The following is a 15,813-nucleotide window of genomic DNA, read 5'->3' on the forward strand; positions in this document are numbered from 1 at the left end:
TGTGTGTATATATATATAATTATTTATTTATATGTTTTATTTATATGACAAAATTTGGAGTGGACAAAATCTTTCGAGATCAAAATCTCGCGTGAACATAATACCGTGTATACTGATCATTAATTTTGTAACAGGACATCTCTCAAAAAAAACTCCCATCTCATTTTTCTCGGACTTGGGATCAATAGCGGGGTGATTAAAGTTTTTTTCTTTAAATTTATTTATTTAAATATTTTACAAAATATGCAAGATAAAAATATACTGTTAATCTCACAACAAGATTGTTCGCAAACTTGCAATTTCAAATTATATTCAATACCAATGATGCAGTCATGCATTATTCTGTTACCATAATCATCAATATTTAAAATTCTAAATATTCTATCCTCTAAAAAAATCCTCCGTTCCTCCGTTTGAAAAGACATAAGCAGGATCATAATCAAATTTTTAGCATCATTGATATGATATTTTCTGTTATCATATAGTTCACGTACGAAATTTAATCCATGTGATATTTAATCCACGTGATATTTAGTCAACGTGAGATTTTATCCACGCGAGATTTTGTCCGCGTGAGATCTTATCCACGCCTAATTTCGTCTGTATGAGATTTCGTTCTCGAGATTTTGCCCCTCGAGATTTTGGTTGCGAAATCTTATCAGAACACCTGTTCTTATGCTTGACAAAAACATCCAAAAGACGTTTAGCACGTTGAATGTGATGGGGGTCACCGGTGACCGGCACTGAGTTTGTTCGTAGTGTCACGGGGGTCACCGGTGACTGGCCAAGACAAGATTAGAAACACATAATTCGTGTAAACTTTTTATTTTTTTAATATTATTATCATTACTAAAATGGTTTGAAGAAATTAATGCAATATAGAACACACAAAAATATTTTTATTCATATACACAGAGATGTCAACTTGTTCCGGACAGCGAATAAATATTTTCAAGTGGTAGTTTATTAATTGTGATTCTTGGTTTAATAAATTCAATTTGGTTGATTTTTATCCATCCCTATTTCTAAACAATTCGTAGACTTATATAATTCGCAACTTTTTTCAGATATGTCATGCTAAACCATTTAAAAACTAGCAAAATCTGTCTAATATTTGCAAATTTAGTTCGTAGCTATTTGCCGTTTAGCCAGACAGGCGAGCCATGTAAAATTTGCGTGGCATTCAATATGTTAACATCTGGAAAAGAAATTTCTGTTTCGCCCGAAATGAAGAAATAAATTGAACAACACTTGGAAAACTATACCTTCACCTATGCAATTGCGATTTATTTTGTTGAGCACTTAGAATCGTGGTTTGAATTTAATGAAGGATAAAAATGTGAAAAACGTGCCTAAGCAGATGTTTTCATGATAGGAAGATTAATATCACTTTACTTCCTTGGAAATTGCTTTAAATTCAGTGTAAATGGTCCATCGTTACCACTTTCCACGGCAATCAAGTACAGTTTATATGTTTTCAACATCTCAACGTTTTAGTGTAAAATTATAATGATGATGGATTTTCAAAGACAAAACGTTTTAGTTACGAATTCAATAAATACGAAATCAATGTTAAACTCTTTTCGTAATTCTCTTTAAAGAAGTAAATTACCTATTTTTCGGTTTGATAATATGTTTCATTATTACCTTACTTCCTTCTAAATTGCTATAAATGACCGGTCTTTAACGTTTTCAACTGCAATCAAGTACAATTTATGCTTTCAACATCTCAACTTTTTAGTGTAAAACTATTATGAAGATTTGTATTCAAAGACAAAACTTATTAGTTACGATTTCAATAAATGAGAAATAAATGTTAAAACGTGAAATACTTTTCGTAATTCTCTTTAAAGAAGTGGAATTAACTATTTTTCGGTATGGTAATATGTTTCATTTCGTGAATTAGTACTGAAACTTGCGTATTGCATTGATACCATTGGTGATTGTATTTTGTTTGGAAAACATTGAATATCGTATTTATTTTCAACAGTCGTTTCTTTTTTTTTATTGTCAGACTACGCTTTTTTTTATTTTACATATTCTCATGATTAATAGTTCATATTCTCATAATTCTCAAATTATGCTCATTTCACGTTTCCATTTTCTCTAGTTTTAATGTAATTTTATAGTTTCGCCAAAATCTTTGCATTGTATCTTGATTTTTATCACTATTTCAATGTTTTATTACTTTTTTTTCAATTGAAATTAATTATTTCCTTTTCCAGTTTTTGATGATAGCTAATATGTTTTCAACTTCATGCTTTTGTCTTATCTTCATGTTACGATTCTGATTTTTTCAAAAATCTAAACAGTACAAAAGGGTATTTACCGTTAATGGGAAACTCAAACGAAAATCTTTAGTCCCACAGTGGACTGACTGTAAAGACACTGTTCCCACTAGAACACCGAAGTCAAGCATCACTGGCAAGCGGTCAGTAAGCGGGTGATTGACCACTTTTGTCAGCCTGCATAAGAACCAAGGATGCACGGTTTCGGTTCTCGTTAAACTGTTCTACTGTAAAGTGCTCAACTTTGAGGGCAGGTTATCGCCTTACCAATCGATTGTAATCAATTTCCTCAACGTTAACAACTAAAGGGAGCTTAACTGACTAATGTCAGTTAACTTAGAATATTATTAACAATTTATTTATGCATTTTTTACTTCATACATAAGCAGATTTGAATGCTCACATAAAATGACGGCTTATAAACACTTACCAAGATGAAGAACAGATAGCACAAATTAGAGAAGGATATCACAAAAATACATCCAAGTATACGGTGAGATTCTGACCTGCAACCTTCACTCTATAGTTTGTCTACTGTAAGAACTCTCCCCACAAACAAAATCTGAGGCCATCTGTTGCTATGGAAACAAGAATAACGCATTTCGGTAGGGTAGCTTCTCTTCACTCTAGGACTAACATTCCCTTTCTCTCGCCTACCTGAGTCAAAACCAGCCCTAAACAATGACCCCACACCCCTACTTGAAATAGTTATACCTTATTACCATAGTCACCACCCTGGGTCAAAACGAATGGCTAGGTGAGTTCATACTTTAGACAAATTATAAAGAACTTTTAGTAGAGACCACTCGACCAAGGAGGACCCAATTAGAAACAACGTGAAATGAAATTGATATATCAGTTATTTTCTAAAAAATAATCGTTTTAAAGAGTTCTTTTAAATTTTATTTATCTATAAAATGCTTGCCAGTCTATGTTAGTGTTTTTTTATTATTGAAGAATTTATCAGTCTATGCAAAATAATTGTGTCATTGTCTATGTTTTTGTCTCAAGAGTCTCTTAATTTCTTGCAGAATGGAACTGAAGAAACTAATGAAGGTGTAAATCTTATTGGCGTAATTCCTGGATCTCAAAGAGGTCGATTGGATGATGAAATCGTACTTGTTGGTGCTCACTACGATACTGTACCAGATTCAAATGGTAAGTGGTAGTCACAGATATAGTCCCTGGTGGTAGTCTCTCGACCTCTACCAAATCTTCACTTTTAAATTATAATTACAAATTTAATATTCTGAATCAAATTAAATATTTGTACATATGTATTTTCGTTATTTTTTATAAAGTAGCAATGAATTAAAAACTAAAACTTGTAGAATATTTGTTATTTTAGCCGACAATTTGAATGGCTCATCGTGTGACAGCAAGAACAAAAGGGCAGTTTATAGAAACGTTTGAATTACTTTTGCGTAGAAATTGGTAAAATAAATTTAAATAAAATTTACTACCAAGAATCTTATATTAATTCATAAATTTTGCTACGACAAAAAAATATTGCCTACAACGCGAAGCAAATTGACACCCCTAATATCATAGAAATGAACGCAGGTTGGCAAGAAAACTTGCCAGTGTGATTTCCAAAAAACGCAAAATCTGGTACGACAATTATAGGGGTTGGACAAAAATATGGAAGTACTTCTATTCTAGCTTAATATAAGAGTAATCTTTCTTTTAGCAACAAATGTTTTGGAAGATGGCAAAACAGTTGGTACAATTTAAAAGATCGAGCTTGAAGCTTTTTGAAATGATGTTTCAAAAATTTGGAATGCGAAATTTGGATCGACCAAAATGAGGAAAGGAAGTTAATAACTTATTTCTAGAGGTAATACCAGAATTACACATTATCATGACATGTATTTTACCCATGCAAAATTTGGATCGACTAAAATGAGGAAAGGAAGTTAATAACTTATTTCTAGAGGTAATACCAGAAATTTTGAAATAATGCTATAGGATTGTGAAATTTATATAATAATGTTTTTAATTTAAGATGGCATTAAAGTGGAAAAGAGCTTTTAACTTCCTACTCTTATTTTGATCGATGCAAAATCGATGAGTATAAAGATTACTATTTCTGAAATGCTTCAAGTGTGATCTTTAAAATTGGGCCACGTAAAATTTCTTTAAAACATTTGTTGCTAAATGAAAATTTATTTACATGAAGTTCAGAGAGGCCAACTTGGTCCGCACAGCGGATAAATTATTTTCGAATGGTATTCTTTTAATGTATGATTTTTGGTTTAATAAATTCAAATTTTAGGGTTTTTACTCACCTGTACTTCTAAATAATTCAAAGGTTTAATTGATACAACACTTTGTCCCCATCAAGCCGCTTTGAGCCTTGTAAAAATTTGGCAAAATTAACCGGAAATCTGCATATTTTAGTTTGTAGTTCTCTGTCATTTTTTAAAATATTTTGTCGAATCCAGAACAGTCGGCCTCTCTGAGACTTTGACATCTCCTCTTCAGAGTATCAAAATTGCGATTTCATGTCTTCGGATTATCCTCAGGGATGTTTCCCAGACCGTCGCCAAAAGCCCATTGTGCAGCTCTAGTACAACATAAATAAAGTACCTACCTACATATTAAACAATAAAAAGAGACGAATTTCAATACATAAATTTAGCTTTATGCTTTGAGCAGTAATTGAGCTTATGTCCTATTTAATTTATTTTTATTAACTTTATCAATTTATTTTTGAAGGTGTGGATGACAATGGAAGTGGTTTGGCAGTGATGTTAGAAGTAGCTCGAATTATAACCGAAGCTCGTTGCAGACTTAATCATACCCTTATGTTTGTAGCTTTTGATCACGAAGAAAATGTAAGTATTTTATTTTTAAAATGATGAAAATAATATCATTCTATGAGAGCTGCATTCAATACCCTATTTGTTTAGATAGCAATATTAAAGTTTCATGCAACATTTTCCCACTCATGTTGAGTTCTTGCAACATTTTATCTCTTACTAAGAGAAGGGTACTTGACGTTTTTCTGCTTATTAAGGCTTTTAGATATTCAGGTTTGACCCTATTTTACTGCATTATAAATTAAAAAAATTAAAAATCGGTGCATCAAATATTCTATTTTAAAACTATGTGAAATTTTCAGGTTTCCAGTTTCTTCAATTTATGTTAATAAATCAATTTCTCATTATAGGGTGCCATGGGAAGCAATTATTTTGTTGATCATTATTTGATACCAGAAGAGTTGAAACGAGCAAGAGCACGTTTTCAAGGTGCTTTTATCTTAGATGGCATTCTTAACTATAATGATGTTCCTAACACTCAAGAGCTTCCAATAGATTATGCAGAAGTAAGTTTCTTTCCATGTAAATATTTCAATTACTGCTTTTTGTTTGTACTAATGCTATATGTTAAGTACGGTACTACGGAACACCATGTATATTTATATTTGATAGTGAGAAATTCGTGAAGAATTGAATATATCCTCTTCCAGAATAACTATATTTTACTCAATTTGTAAATAAAAAAAACTCGAATGTATCTCAAATTTTAAGTAATTTTTTCGAATCAAAACTAGTAACCAACTCTTCAAACAGTAATGTCAAAAATTGAGGTCAAAAATGGAACTAATTATAAATATACACTGAAGTGTCAAAAGGCATGCCTAGTAATATATAAATGTGCATGTGGTGACAGCATTGCATTATTCATCTTCATAGTAAATTGATGCAATAAAACTAATTATAAATATGCACTGAAGTGACAAAAGGCATGATTTAGTAATATATATATGTTCATGTGATGACATCATTGCATTATTCATCTTCATTATAAATTGATGCAAAAAAAATATACACTAAAGTGACAAAAGGCATGATTTAGCAATATATAGATGTTCATGTAATGACATCACCGCATTATTCATCTTCATTATAAATTGATGTAATAAAACTAATTATAAATATACATAGAAGTGTCAAAAGGGAATAATTTAGCAATATATAAATGTGCATCTTTTTACAGCACTGCATTAGGAAAGTAAAAGGCGCTGCTTGAGACAATAGGCTGCATTTCTTTTTCAGGGCTTGTGAAAATATTGGTTGTACCGTATTATCTTTCAAAGGAAAGAATTACTCACGCCTTAAAATTTAAGACTGCTTGCTGCCATAGAACAAAAAACGGTACATTTCAAAGAAGAGAGATTTTAATAGTTTGCATGCCAAATCGAATCAAAACATACTCTAAATGTTTACTTATCCGAAAAATTAAGCTATAGTTTAACCTTTTAACTATAGAAGCTTACGGTGCTCTAGACAAGAGGTGGAAAGTGTTATTTTGTTAAACAGTATATGACTGAAAAGAAATAGCTTAATTATATGAGTCATTTCAGTGTGTAAGAGCTAATAGTTGAGTTTGAGTGAGACGCATATTCAAAGAAGTAGTCAAATATCCTAGTTCTCAAAAAGTACTCTTTTAAATTAATGATGGGTCCATAACCATGAAAAATGTTTCTTCATGGCATGGATTCTTGTTCAAAATGGACCAATCATCAAATTAATACGGTTAGCTTGTAGCTTGGTGGTCATGTGTAACCTTTGGTGTATTCCATGTATTCTAATAACGGTTGAAAAATGACATTGTAATTTGCCACCGGACCAATAGTAATCACAATTCGTTTGAAAAACATTCTTGGCTATTCCAGTGGATGATGTAACAACCTAGATTACCTGACATGAAAACAGCAAGATTCATAATTTCTTGTTGATGGTGCTTGTTTTGATATTTCTTCGGGGAACTTTTGAGGACTTATGGAGTTAATATCATATCAATTTGTTGCTCTTTGCAAGGTTCGCACGCCAAATAGCTAAATTTACTTGCTTCGGGAAAATGGAAAATATCTAATTATTCTTATAATTATTATATGTATTTATTCTGCCATATGAAGAACTTATTATTTCGTACTTTTCAATTTCACCGGTGCAGGAGATAAAATTGCCAATATAAAGTCACCGGGCTCAAGTAAATTCAAATGTAATTCTTAATGTAATGTAATTTATTTTGTTTACTATTATTGCTATTTTTATTAGTATTTTTATTATTATTTATTATTATTTATTATTTTTTTGTATTATTATTTAATATTATTATTATTATTATTTATTATTATTATTTTTTATTATTTTTTCAGGTTACTATTATTTTTTTAATAAAACAATTGTAAAACACAGATAAATTAAATAGCTGAATTTAATTGCGCCAGTGAAATGGAAAAACTCTAATTATTTTATAATTATTATCTGCACTCATTTGGCTTTATGAAGAACTTATATTATCTTTTTTAAGTCTTTACCAGGTTTCAAGTATTTCGTAAATAATACTGGAAATCGAGGCAATTTTCTGGCTATGATATCAAGAAATGAGATGGATAACAATTTAAGTGACAAACTCATGAATGCATGGCAAGATTTAGGAGACAGCAAATACAAACTGTTCAACTTACAAGTAGACATGGGAAATTCTATACCAGAACCATCTGTGATTGAAAAACATGTCAACTTTTTAACAAGTGACCACGCAACATTCTGGTACCATAATTCATCTTCTCATTTCCCAGAATCTTTGAATGCTGTTCTATTAACAGATACAGGTGAGGAAGAAATTTTTTTTCTGACCCATTAGCTTCAAATTTGTTATGGAAACCCCAACTGCAGATGGTGATACGTAAAAGCTGCCCTTAATATATATGTTTAAAAACCTTATAAAAATTAGGTCAAAAGAATCTGCACATTAAGAATTCCAAACTAAATACTTGAGATAGAAAATGGAAATTTTTTTTTTATTAAAATCTGACTAATATTGAACGAAGAAGATGATATTACCCCATTTGAGGCCTATTGTTTTTTTAAGGGCGGTTTCTTTCATAAAAAAAAAAGAAAAAGTGGTAGCACAAGTGTTTCTTTGATTAAATTTATTTTGCAGAAACAAGTCATTTTTTCTACCAGAATATGTTAATAATATAAACTTTATATTTTGATTTGAATTAAAGACAGAGTTCGTTTTTGAAACCAAAGTGGTAAATAAAAGAAGAAAATATCCTCCTGATAAGAACAAATATATTTTTTAAATTTTTTCATGTGCGTTTTCTTTACATATAGGCCCCTTTGATCCGTGGTTGCTCAGGGGATAGAGCGCTTGCCTTCCAATGAGGTGAACCGAGTTCGAATCCCAGCGATGGCTGGTCGATACTAATTCCACATCCGGCTCGCACCGATCACAGTGCTGACGTAAAATACCCTCAGTGGTTGACGGATCATGGGTTAGAGTCCCCTTGACGTCAAGCTAACAGCGGGAGGTTTTAGTGGTTTTTCTCTCCATGTAAGGCAAATGCGGGTTAGTTCCCATCAAAAAGTCCTCCACGAAGGCAAATTTCTCTCAATATTTGGACTAGCATTTTCCTTGTCTTCTGTATTGGGTTCAAAATTACAAGGCTACGGAGTTGAACATTAGTAGTCGTAAACCCAAAGCAAATTTGGGTCGGCTTTTCAACGACGGTTATAAAATACAGGCCCCTTTCTATGGTCGCTCATTACCGGTTAAAAAAAACCTTAACGTGTTTAATTGGATATTGTGTGGAGATGAAAGGTGTTTTTCAAAATCATCTTCAAGTTTCAGTTGGCGATCAAACATGTTTTGATGATTTTAATCCTACCTCTCTAGATAAAGATTCCGAAGTATAAAGTATAAAGGAATATAGTAAAAAAATATTTCACTGTTCCGAATTTCGATTTTACTGCCATGAGATAAACAAAATAGGAATTATACTGCCAGAGGACTAACAATTTTAGGTGCGCATACGTGGACTTCAGGTTTTAGCAAAGTAAAAGAATATAAATATTTCAAATGTTAAACTGCACCTAAAATAAGAACAATGATGCATATTGTTATATCATGGTCTATTTAAATACAACGATGAATATATTTAATAATTATCAAAAAAAAAATTTTTTTAAATACTATTATCTAAGTTCAATGAAATATTGCAATAAATCTCAGTTTCAAAACTATTTTAATAATGCAAACCACGCAAAATAAATAATTATTGAAAATAATCTAACATTAATCATAACTAGGACTGGGCGATATTAGAAATTATATATCGTGATATATCGCCAGTTTTGCATNTAGATAAAGATTCCGAAGTATAAAGTATAAAGGAATATAGTAAAAAAATATTTCACTGTTCCGAATTTCGATTTTACTGCCATGAGATAAACAAAATAGGAATTATACTGCCAGAGGACTAACAATTTTAGGTGCGCATACGTGGACTTCAGGTTTTAGCAAAGTAAAAGAATATAAATACTTCAAATGTTAAACTGCACCTAAAATAAGAACAATGATGCATATTGTTATATCATGGTCTATTTAAATACAACGATGAATATATTTAATAATTATCAAAAAAAAATTTTTTTTTAATACTATTATCTAAGTTTAATGAAATATTGCAATAAATCTCAGTTTCAAAGCTATTTTAATAATGCAAACCGCGCAAAATAAATAATTATTGAAAATAATCTAACATTAATCATAACATTAAAAAATATTTAATTCTTGGGGCTTAAATTTCAAAATCATGGGAAGAAACACAAAAAGTTAAAGTTATTAAATATATAAATGTACTTTAATATAGAACAATTAATTAAAATACTCATAGAAATATTACTATATAGATATAAAATGTAATACTCATAATACTATGATATTTTACTTGACTGCTACGCTATCTTAAATTTCGCCATGCGTACAGAAGTACACATACGTGGACCTGCATGTTCTTGATTGTATTATTTTTAAATATTAAGTAAATATAAATTTAAAGGCTTCATGCTGATCACAGACCACGTCAAAAGGAGAATAATTATTTTTAGAATATCTGAATTATATAATATTTAAAATTACTTACGTTTCCAGCAAATGGATTTAGCTTCGTTTTGTGAAAATCACTTCTGTTTATGTGGAATTCTAATCAAATAACTTACATGTTCTGTATCTATTGGAAACTCAAAGAAGCTTAAACTTCCACGAATGTTTCAGTGAGGGTAAAGCTATAAATTTTCTTATAGCGTATTTTTAGATGTTAAGAAGCGAAGGTCCACATATGTGGATCGAGATAATGAAGAGGTTATGTATCTTGCATTTTTTTTTCCTTCGCTAAAATATTCATTTAGATTTCTAATGTGCATGCTTTCTCTTTGACTTTGAATCGAAAAATATATATTAAGAGTAACGATTACGAAGCACTATGTTTATACAATCATTTTTCGAGTTAGATATTTTTTAGGAAAATGGAAGGATATTATAAATTAAATATTGTCTTTTATGAGTATTCGAGAATAACAAAAAATATTTCGAGTTTTATTTTGTAAACATTTTCTTAATATTATCTTTAGGAATTATGCAACTTAGTCGAAGAGAGTTCAAAGTTATAATTTATTGAAATTAAAAACATAACTTAAATTATAGTTTGGATTAAGAATCTGGCAAAAAAATATATACAGTTTACAATGCATACCAGCTTTATCCTCCCAGCTTCAGATCCATGGATAACAGTTTGTCTGGGAAGTAAAAGTGGCCGGTGAGCAGTGCTGATCACACTGCCACAATCATGCGTTGTGGTCACGAAATTGTGGGGCCTTAACCTCCATGACCCCCTTGGTCCACAACGGGCAGTTGCGGGAGCGCTTTACATAATAGGCTTCATAATTCACATTTTAATGAATAAATTTAACTAAAAAATGTTTCAAATTAATAACTAGCGATAAAGGTATCAGTGTTGATAATCGATGGGGCATTTACCACACATCAAGCTAATGCAACATTATCTTTATTGGACGAACCAAGCGCGCTCTAAAATATAAATTAAGGAAACGTGACAGATATATTCGACATCTAGAATTCAATAAATCATCGATTGTCAGGACCCTGAGTATAAATTTATTTTTAATAACTCCAAAGTTCTTTCCACGCTTGTTACATCAACCCAATTTCACGCTCTAAAATCTTCTTTCATTCATAAGAATGCTGATTCCTTAGTTAATGACATCAGTTTTCACACGTACCTTTCATTCTGTGTAGAATTGTATCCTGATTTGAATTTTTGGGCCTCTACAGTTTCTATCAGCTACCGCGGTTTTCTGCTTTGTTTTTTTTTTTCCACCATTCTTTTCGTTGCTACTTTTTGTTGGCAGCTTTGTATGTTGTTCTTTTTCAAATATGTTTTGCTTTTATCATTCTCAGGTGGTGAGTCTTGAAATTAAAGGTCCAGTTTTGCGTGCTTGAAACATGCGAATTTTTCTACCTCAAATACTTTTAAAACAAATAATTTTTTTCAATGGTAAGTACTCATTACCAATTCAATTCCTTGCTACTATATATTTCATATAGGGAATTGATATGTTAGGTAATATGGGAGAAGGTGAAAGTATAATCTGATTCCAGGATACCGTAATATGCCATAAATGAAAGCAGAGAACTTACACTACATATTAACTCCAATAAATGAGAAATAAATTTGAGGTAATGCTAAAATCTAAACAAAAGAATTCTTTAAATGCTTGTTTATCTATTGATCAATGCTGAATACTATTAACATAGGACACGCAAAGAAAATATTACGAAATATTATTAAAAATAATCTAGCCTAGAATAATTATTTTTTCTCTTTTTATCAATAGGTCCTTTCAGAGGTCAAATGAAGAAATGTTACCATTCAAAATGTGATGATCTTACCGTTATATCTCCTGAAAAATTGCAATTTGCTAAAAAGACCGCAGATGCATTAACAGCTACACTTGTTGAGTTAACAAGTGCCACTGGAACAGGTACGTTTGTTTGTTAAAGTAATAGATAGCAAATCACCTCAGTTGAACTAAGCACTGAAAAGCCATTGAATTAGGTATAGACAATAATATACAAATGCATATTGTGCAGCGCGGTGCTTCTTTGTGCGCTCATTGAGAGTACTTTGATAACTGCAAAAATAGTTAGTACTGTGGTTGTTGTTAATCAGTGGGTAGTCAATTGAGTTAATATATGACTTTTCTAATACGGCCGAGCCTTCTCACGACAAGCTTTTTTCAAGCTAATTTTACACTGCAAAAAATTTGGTGCATAATTGCCACCATTTTTGGTGGTGAGGAAAACTGAAATTTTTACAGTGCATGTAGTCACATTTTTTATTTGCTTTTTCAATGTTATAGTTTTATTTATTTATTTATTCAATCTATGTTTGTTTGTTCACTGACAACATGTATTTTCATGCACATTCGAATCAAATTATGATTTCATTGTAAAAACATATCGTTTAAAAAACGAGCACTTTTTTAGTAATATATTTGCACAATTTCTTTCAAAACGCTTTTATTTTGTCAATTCCATATAGTTTTTTTGCGAGATATAGCTACAGTTCTGCACTTAAAAATTTATTTGGTTTCCCTCAACACCAAAAATGGTGACATCTGTAAATCATAACTTTTTACGGTGTACTTTGTAGTTTGTCCACTCGTTAGTTGTTATATTCTTTTCCCACCATCCATTTATTCTCTATATACTCTTGAAACTACCATCCTCGAAAATTGTAGCTCCCTAACGCTTTCGGAAGTTTTATACCCATTAAAGGAGTGCCTATATTTGTCTGCGATAACAGGCATCTTAATCAGAAGTTTTACCCATACTAATAACAAGGCTGAAAGTAGGAGGCAAGAAAGTAAAAATTGGTAGTAAAACTATTTCGCTTATAGCTAGCTGATTTCATTGAGAAGTAATAAATTTGAGTTAAGCTTTTACTGTTCTAAATTATAAACTATTCATCACTAAACTATTCATAATTTAATTTCGCAGAATGAAAACATAGTCCTCTTCATAAGTTATAATCGTTGAAAAAAAATCTTGGCAATCATTGATATTTGGATCTTTCTGAAAACATGCTATGATGAGAGATTTTCGTATCAGTTCTTGCTCTTTTCAGTCTTGCTATATTTAAACATTTAGAGCTGATCGGTACATGAAAAGTCTAATTAACAATAAATTCAATACTACATATGCAGCTACAAATACTACAAAACTTAGTCACCTTAGTATACACAGTCACCTCAGCGCACTCATCAGTTCTTAATATTTGTAACATTGTAGTGGATAATAACCAATCGTATTTTATACAATAAATAATATTTAGTTTGTTTTAATAATAATAATATATATGTAGAATTGTTCCTGTTTTAGTAAATGTTTTTTTTTCTTTTTCAGGAAATTATATTAACTTATCATGGTTCTTATATTCTGCTCATGCCATATCTCTGTATTACACTTCAAAGATGTTCCTTAAATTTTAAAGTCGTGGAGATGCATCCGTAGCAACCAATTTGAAAAATAAAAAGAAGCTGTATTTTATTTTAATTGCAATTATCGATATATGTGTATATATATATACATACATATGTTACGAAAAGATGTTCCTTATATATATTATAGTTTTTAAATATGTATCACATTCACAATAAAAAAAAAGATAAAAACATAAACACTCAAAATTGCAAACAAAAAAAAAATGCTTAAAATTAACTTTTTTTAAATTTAATAATTCTGATGTTAATTATTTTTTTTAAACTACATTTTAGAAACCAAAGAAATCAAATGCTGTATTTTTCTGGTGAAATGAATAAATGAAATTAAAATAAATCATTTCACTTATTTTGATCCGAGATACGTACATCTCGTATTTTGGTACTAGTAAGATATAACTAATACACTTTTATAGTTATTTGAAATATGATAAAATGATTTCCAATATTTTTAGCATGGAAAATTATTTCTTATCTTAACGGTCAGAAATCAGCTTTTAATTTACAAGTAAAAAATAATAACCAGCAATGAAAACTTCATTAGATACATTTTTTGAAGATGTTCTTAGAAACTTTTTTAATTCTAGGGATTTTACACCTTTAACAAAATCCAACCACGCTGTTATATTTATATTTCAAAATTAGGTAGTTAAAGTAATTTGAAAAACGACTAAAAATTTTTCATTTTTAAAATCAATTATCCAGTAATCTAAAATATCAAAGCTACAATTTAGTAATTTAGAATTCAATGTTGCTCATTAAATACACATGAAATTTGTTTCCTTCAGAAAAATAATTTAATAAGTTAAGAAACTATTTCAAAGATCTTAAGAAATACTACAAAAATAAAATGGCAACTCAAAGATACTATTACTTTCATCAGATTCTACAGAACTACAATTAAAAAAATTTTTTACAATTAAAAGTGAAGCAAATATGTGTGATAAATGCTTTAAGTGTATTATAAATATCAATTGCTCAAAATGTTAATTGAATATGTTTGTTTATTTTGTTTCTATCCAAGTGACATGTTTGACTTTTATTTCAAATGGCTTAAATAAATTTTATATGTGCTTTTTCGCTATTTCTTTCTTCAGCTGATTTACGATAGTCATGAAGCAACGCATGCCAACATAACATACCAATACTAAATAAAAAGAGAAGTTAAGATTATTAATTTGTTCTTCAATTCAAAATAAATTTGCGAAAATAAAAAGAATTTTAAAGAGAAACAACCCCATTTCAATGTTTTAGCCCCTATCCCTATACAGTTTTGGTAATTTATTCCAAATAATATTTTTTTAGATTCCGAAAAAACATCTCAACAAGCTATGGAAAGGAAAATATTGGGAGAATCGCCCATTAGGATATTCGCCTTCAAACCCACATTAATCTTTAGTCAGTGGGAGTGAGTTAATCAATTATTACATTCCGCCTAACTGACGAATCGTCTCCGGTAGTAACAGGGGAAGAACTTGACAGACTTCTATGAGAGTTTGCCCTTTTAAAATTAACAGTAGATATAATTTTCCATTTTGTTAAACATCACGTTTGAGGAAACAATCATACAATAACTTTTTAAATATAGAGATATTGTTATTTTCTTGGGTATTTCATTTATTTTATTTTATAACCGTTGTTGAACAGCCGACNATTTTGTTAAACATCACGTTTGAGGAAACAATCATACAATAACTTTTTAAATATAGAGATATTGTTATTTTCTTGGGTATTTCATTTAAATAAAAATATAGATACTGTAGGGACAAGTAGGGTTAGACCTCCTACATCAAAAAGCCTCCGCAGTCTTTCATAAGTAGTCAGTGCAGACTGTTAAAAAAGTGAACCAGTTGTGCGCATGAACCCAAAACCTTTTATAAATGTAAGTGAGAGAAATTCATCATATATATTTGAGAATTGAATCTGTAGTGGTTGACAAGTGAATAAGGCAAACCCATACCTGCCAACTTTTACGCATTTGGCGTAAAATTTTATTTCTATATTTAAAGTGGTAGTAAAATATATGCTTTCTATATATTCCTTGCATTTATAAGCTTAATTTACAACATTTTTAATCCACCACTATTTTTAGAAAAATTATGCATATACATTAATATGTAATACTACTGAAGTCATCCGCATAA

The 15,813-nt window shown here is 30.2% G+C and overlaps 1 protein-coding gene across 1 annotated transcript in view; it reads left to right on the forward strand.

Annotated features, from left to right (window-relative positions):
* LOC107443337 (uncharacterized) overlaps positions 1–14,746 on the forward strand; it is a 47,800-nt gene extending 33,054 nt beyond the window's left edge. Inside the window, exons 2-7 of the mRNA XM_043041054.2 lie at positions 3,320–3,446; positions 5,007–5,125; positions 5,461–5,616; positions 7,611–7,914; positions 12,005–12,151; positions 13,575–14,746. Coding sequence (XP_042896988.1) covers positions 3,320–3,446; positions 5,007–5,125; positions 5,461–5,616; positions 7,611–7,914; positions 12,005–12,151; positions 13,575–13,660 — 939 coding nt within the window. The 3' untranslated portion in view covers positions 13,661–14,746. The remainder of the gene's footprint in view (positions 1–3,319; positions 3,447–5,006; positions 5,126–5,460; positions 5,617–7,610; positions 7,915–12,004; positions 12,152–13,574) is intronic.
* Positions 14,747–15,813: the final 1,067 nt, after the last annotated feature.

This window comes from Parasteatoda tepidariorum, chromosome X2 (assembly GCF_043381705.1).
Source record: "Parasteatoda tepidariorum isolate YZ-2023 chromosome X2, CAS_Ptep_4.0, whole genome shotgun sequence".
Classification (NCBI taxonomy): Eukaryota; Metazoa; Arthropoda; class Arachnida; order Araneae; family Theridiidae; genus Parasteatoda; species Parasteatoda tepidariorum.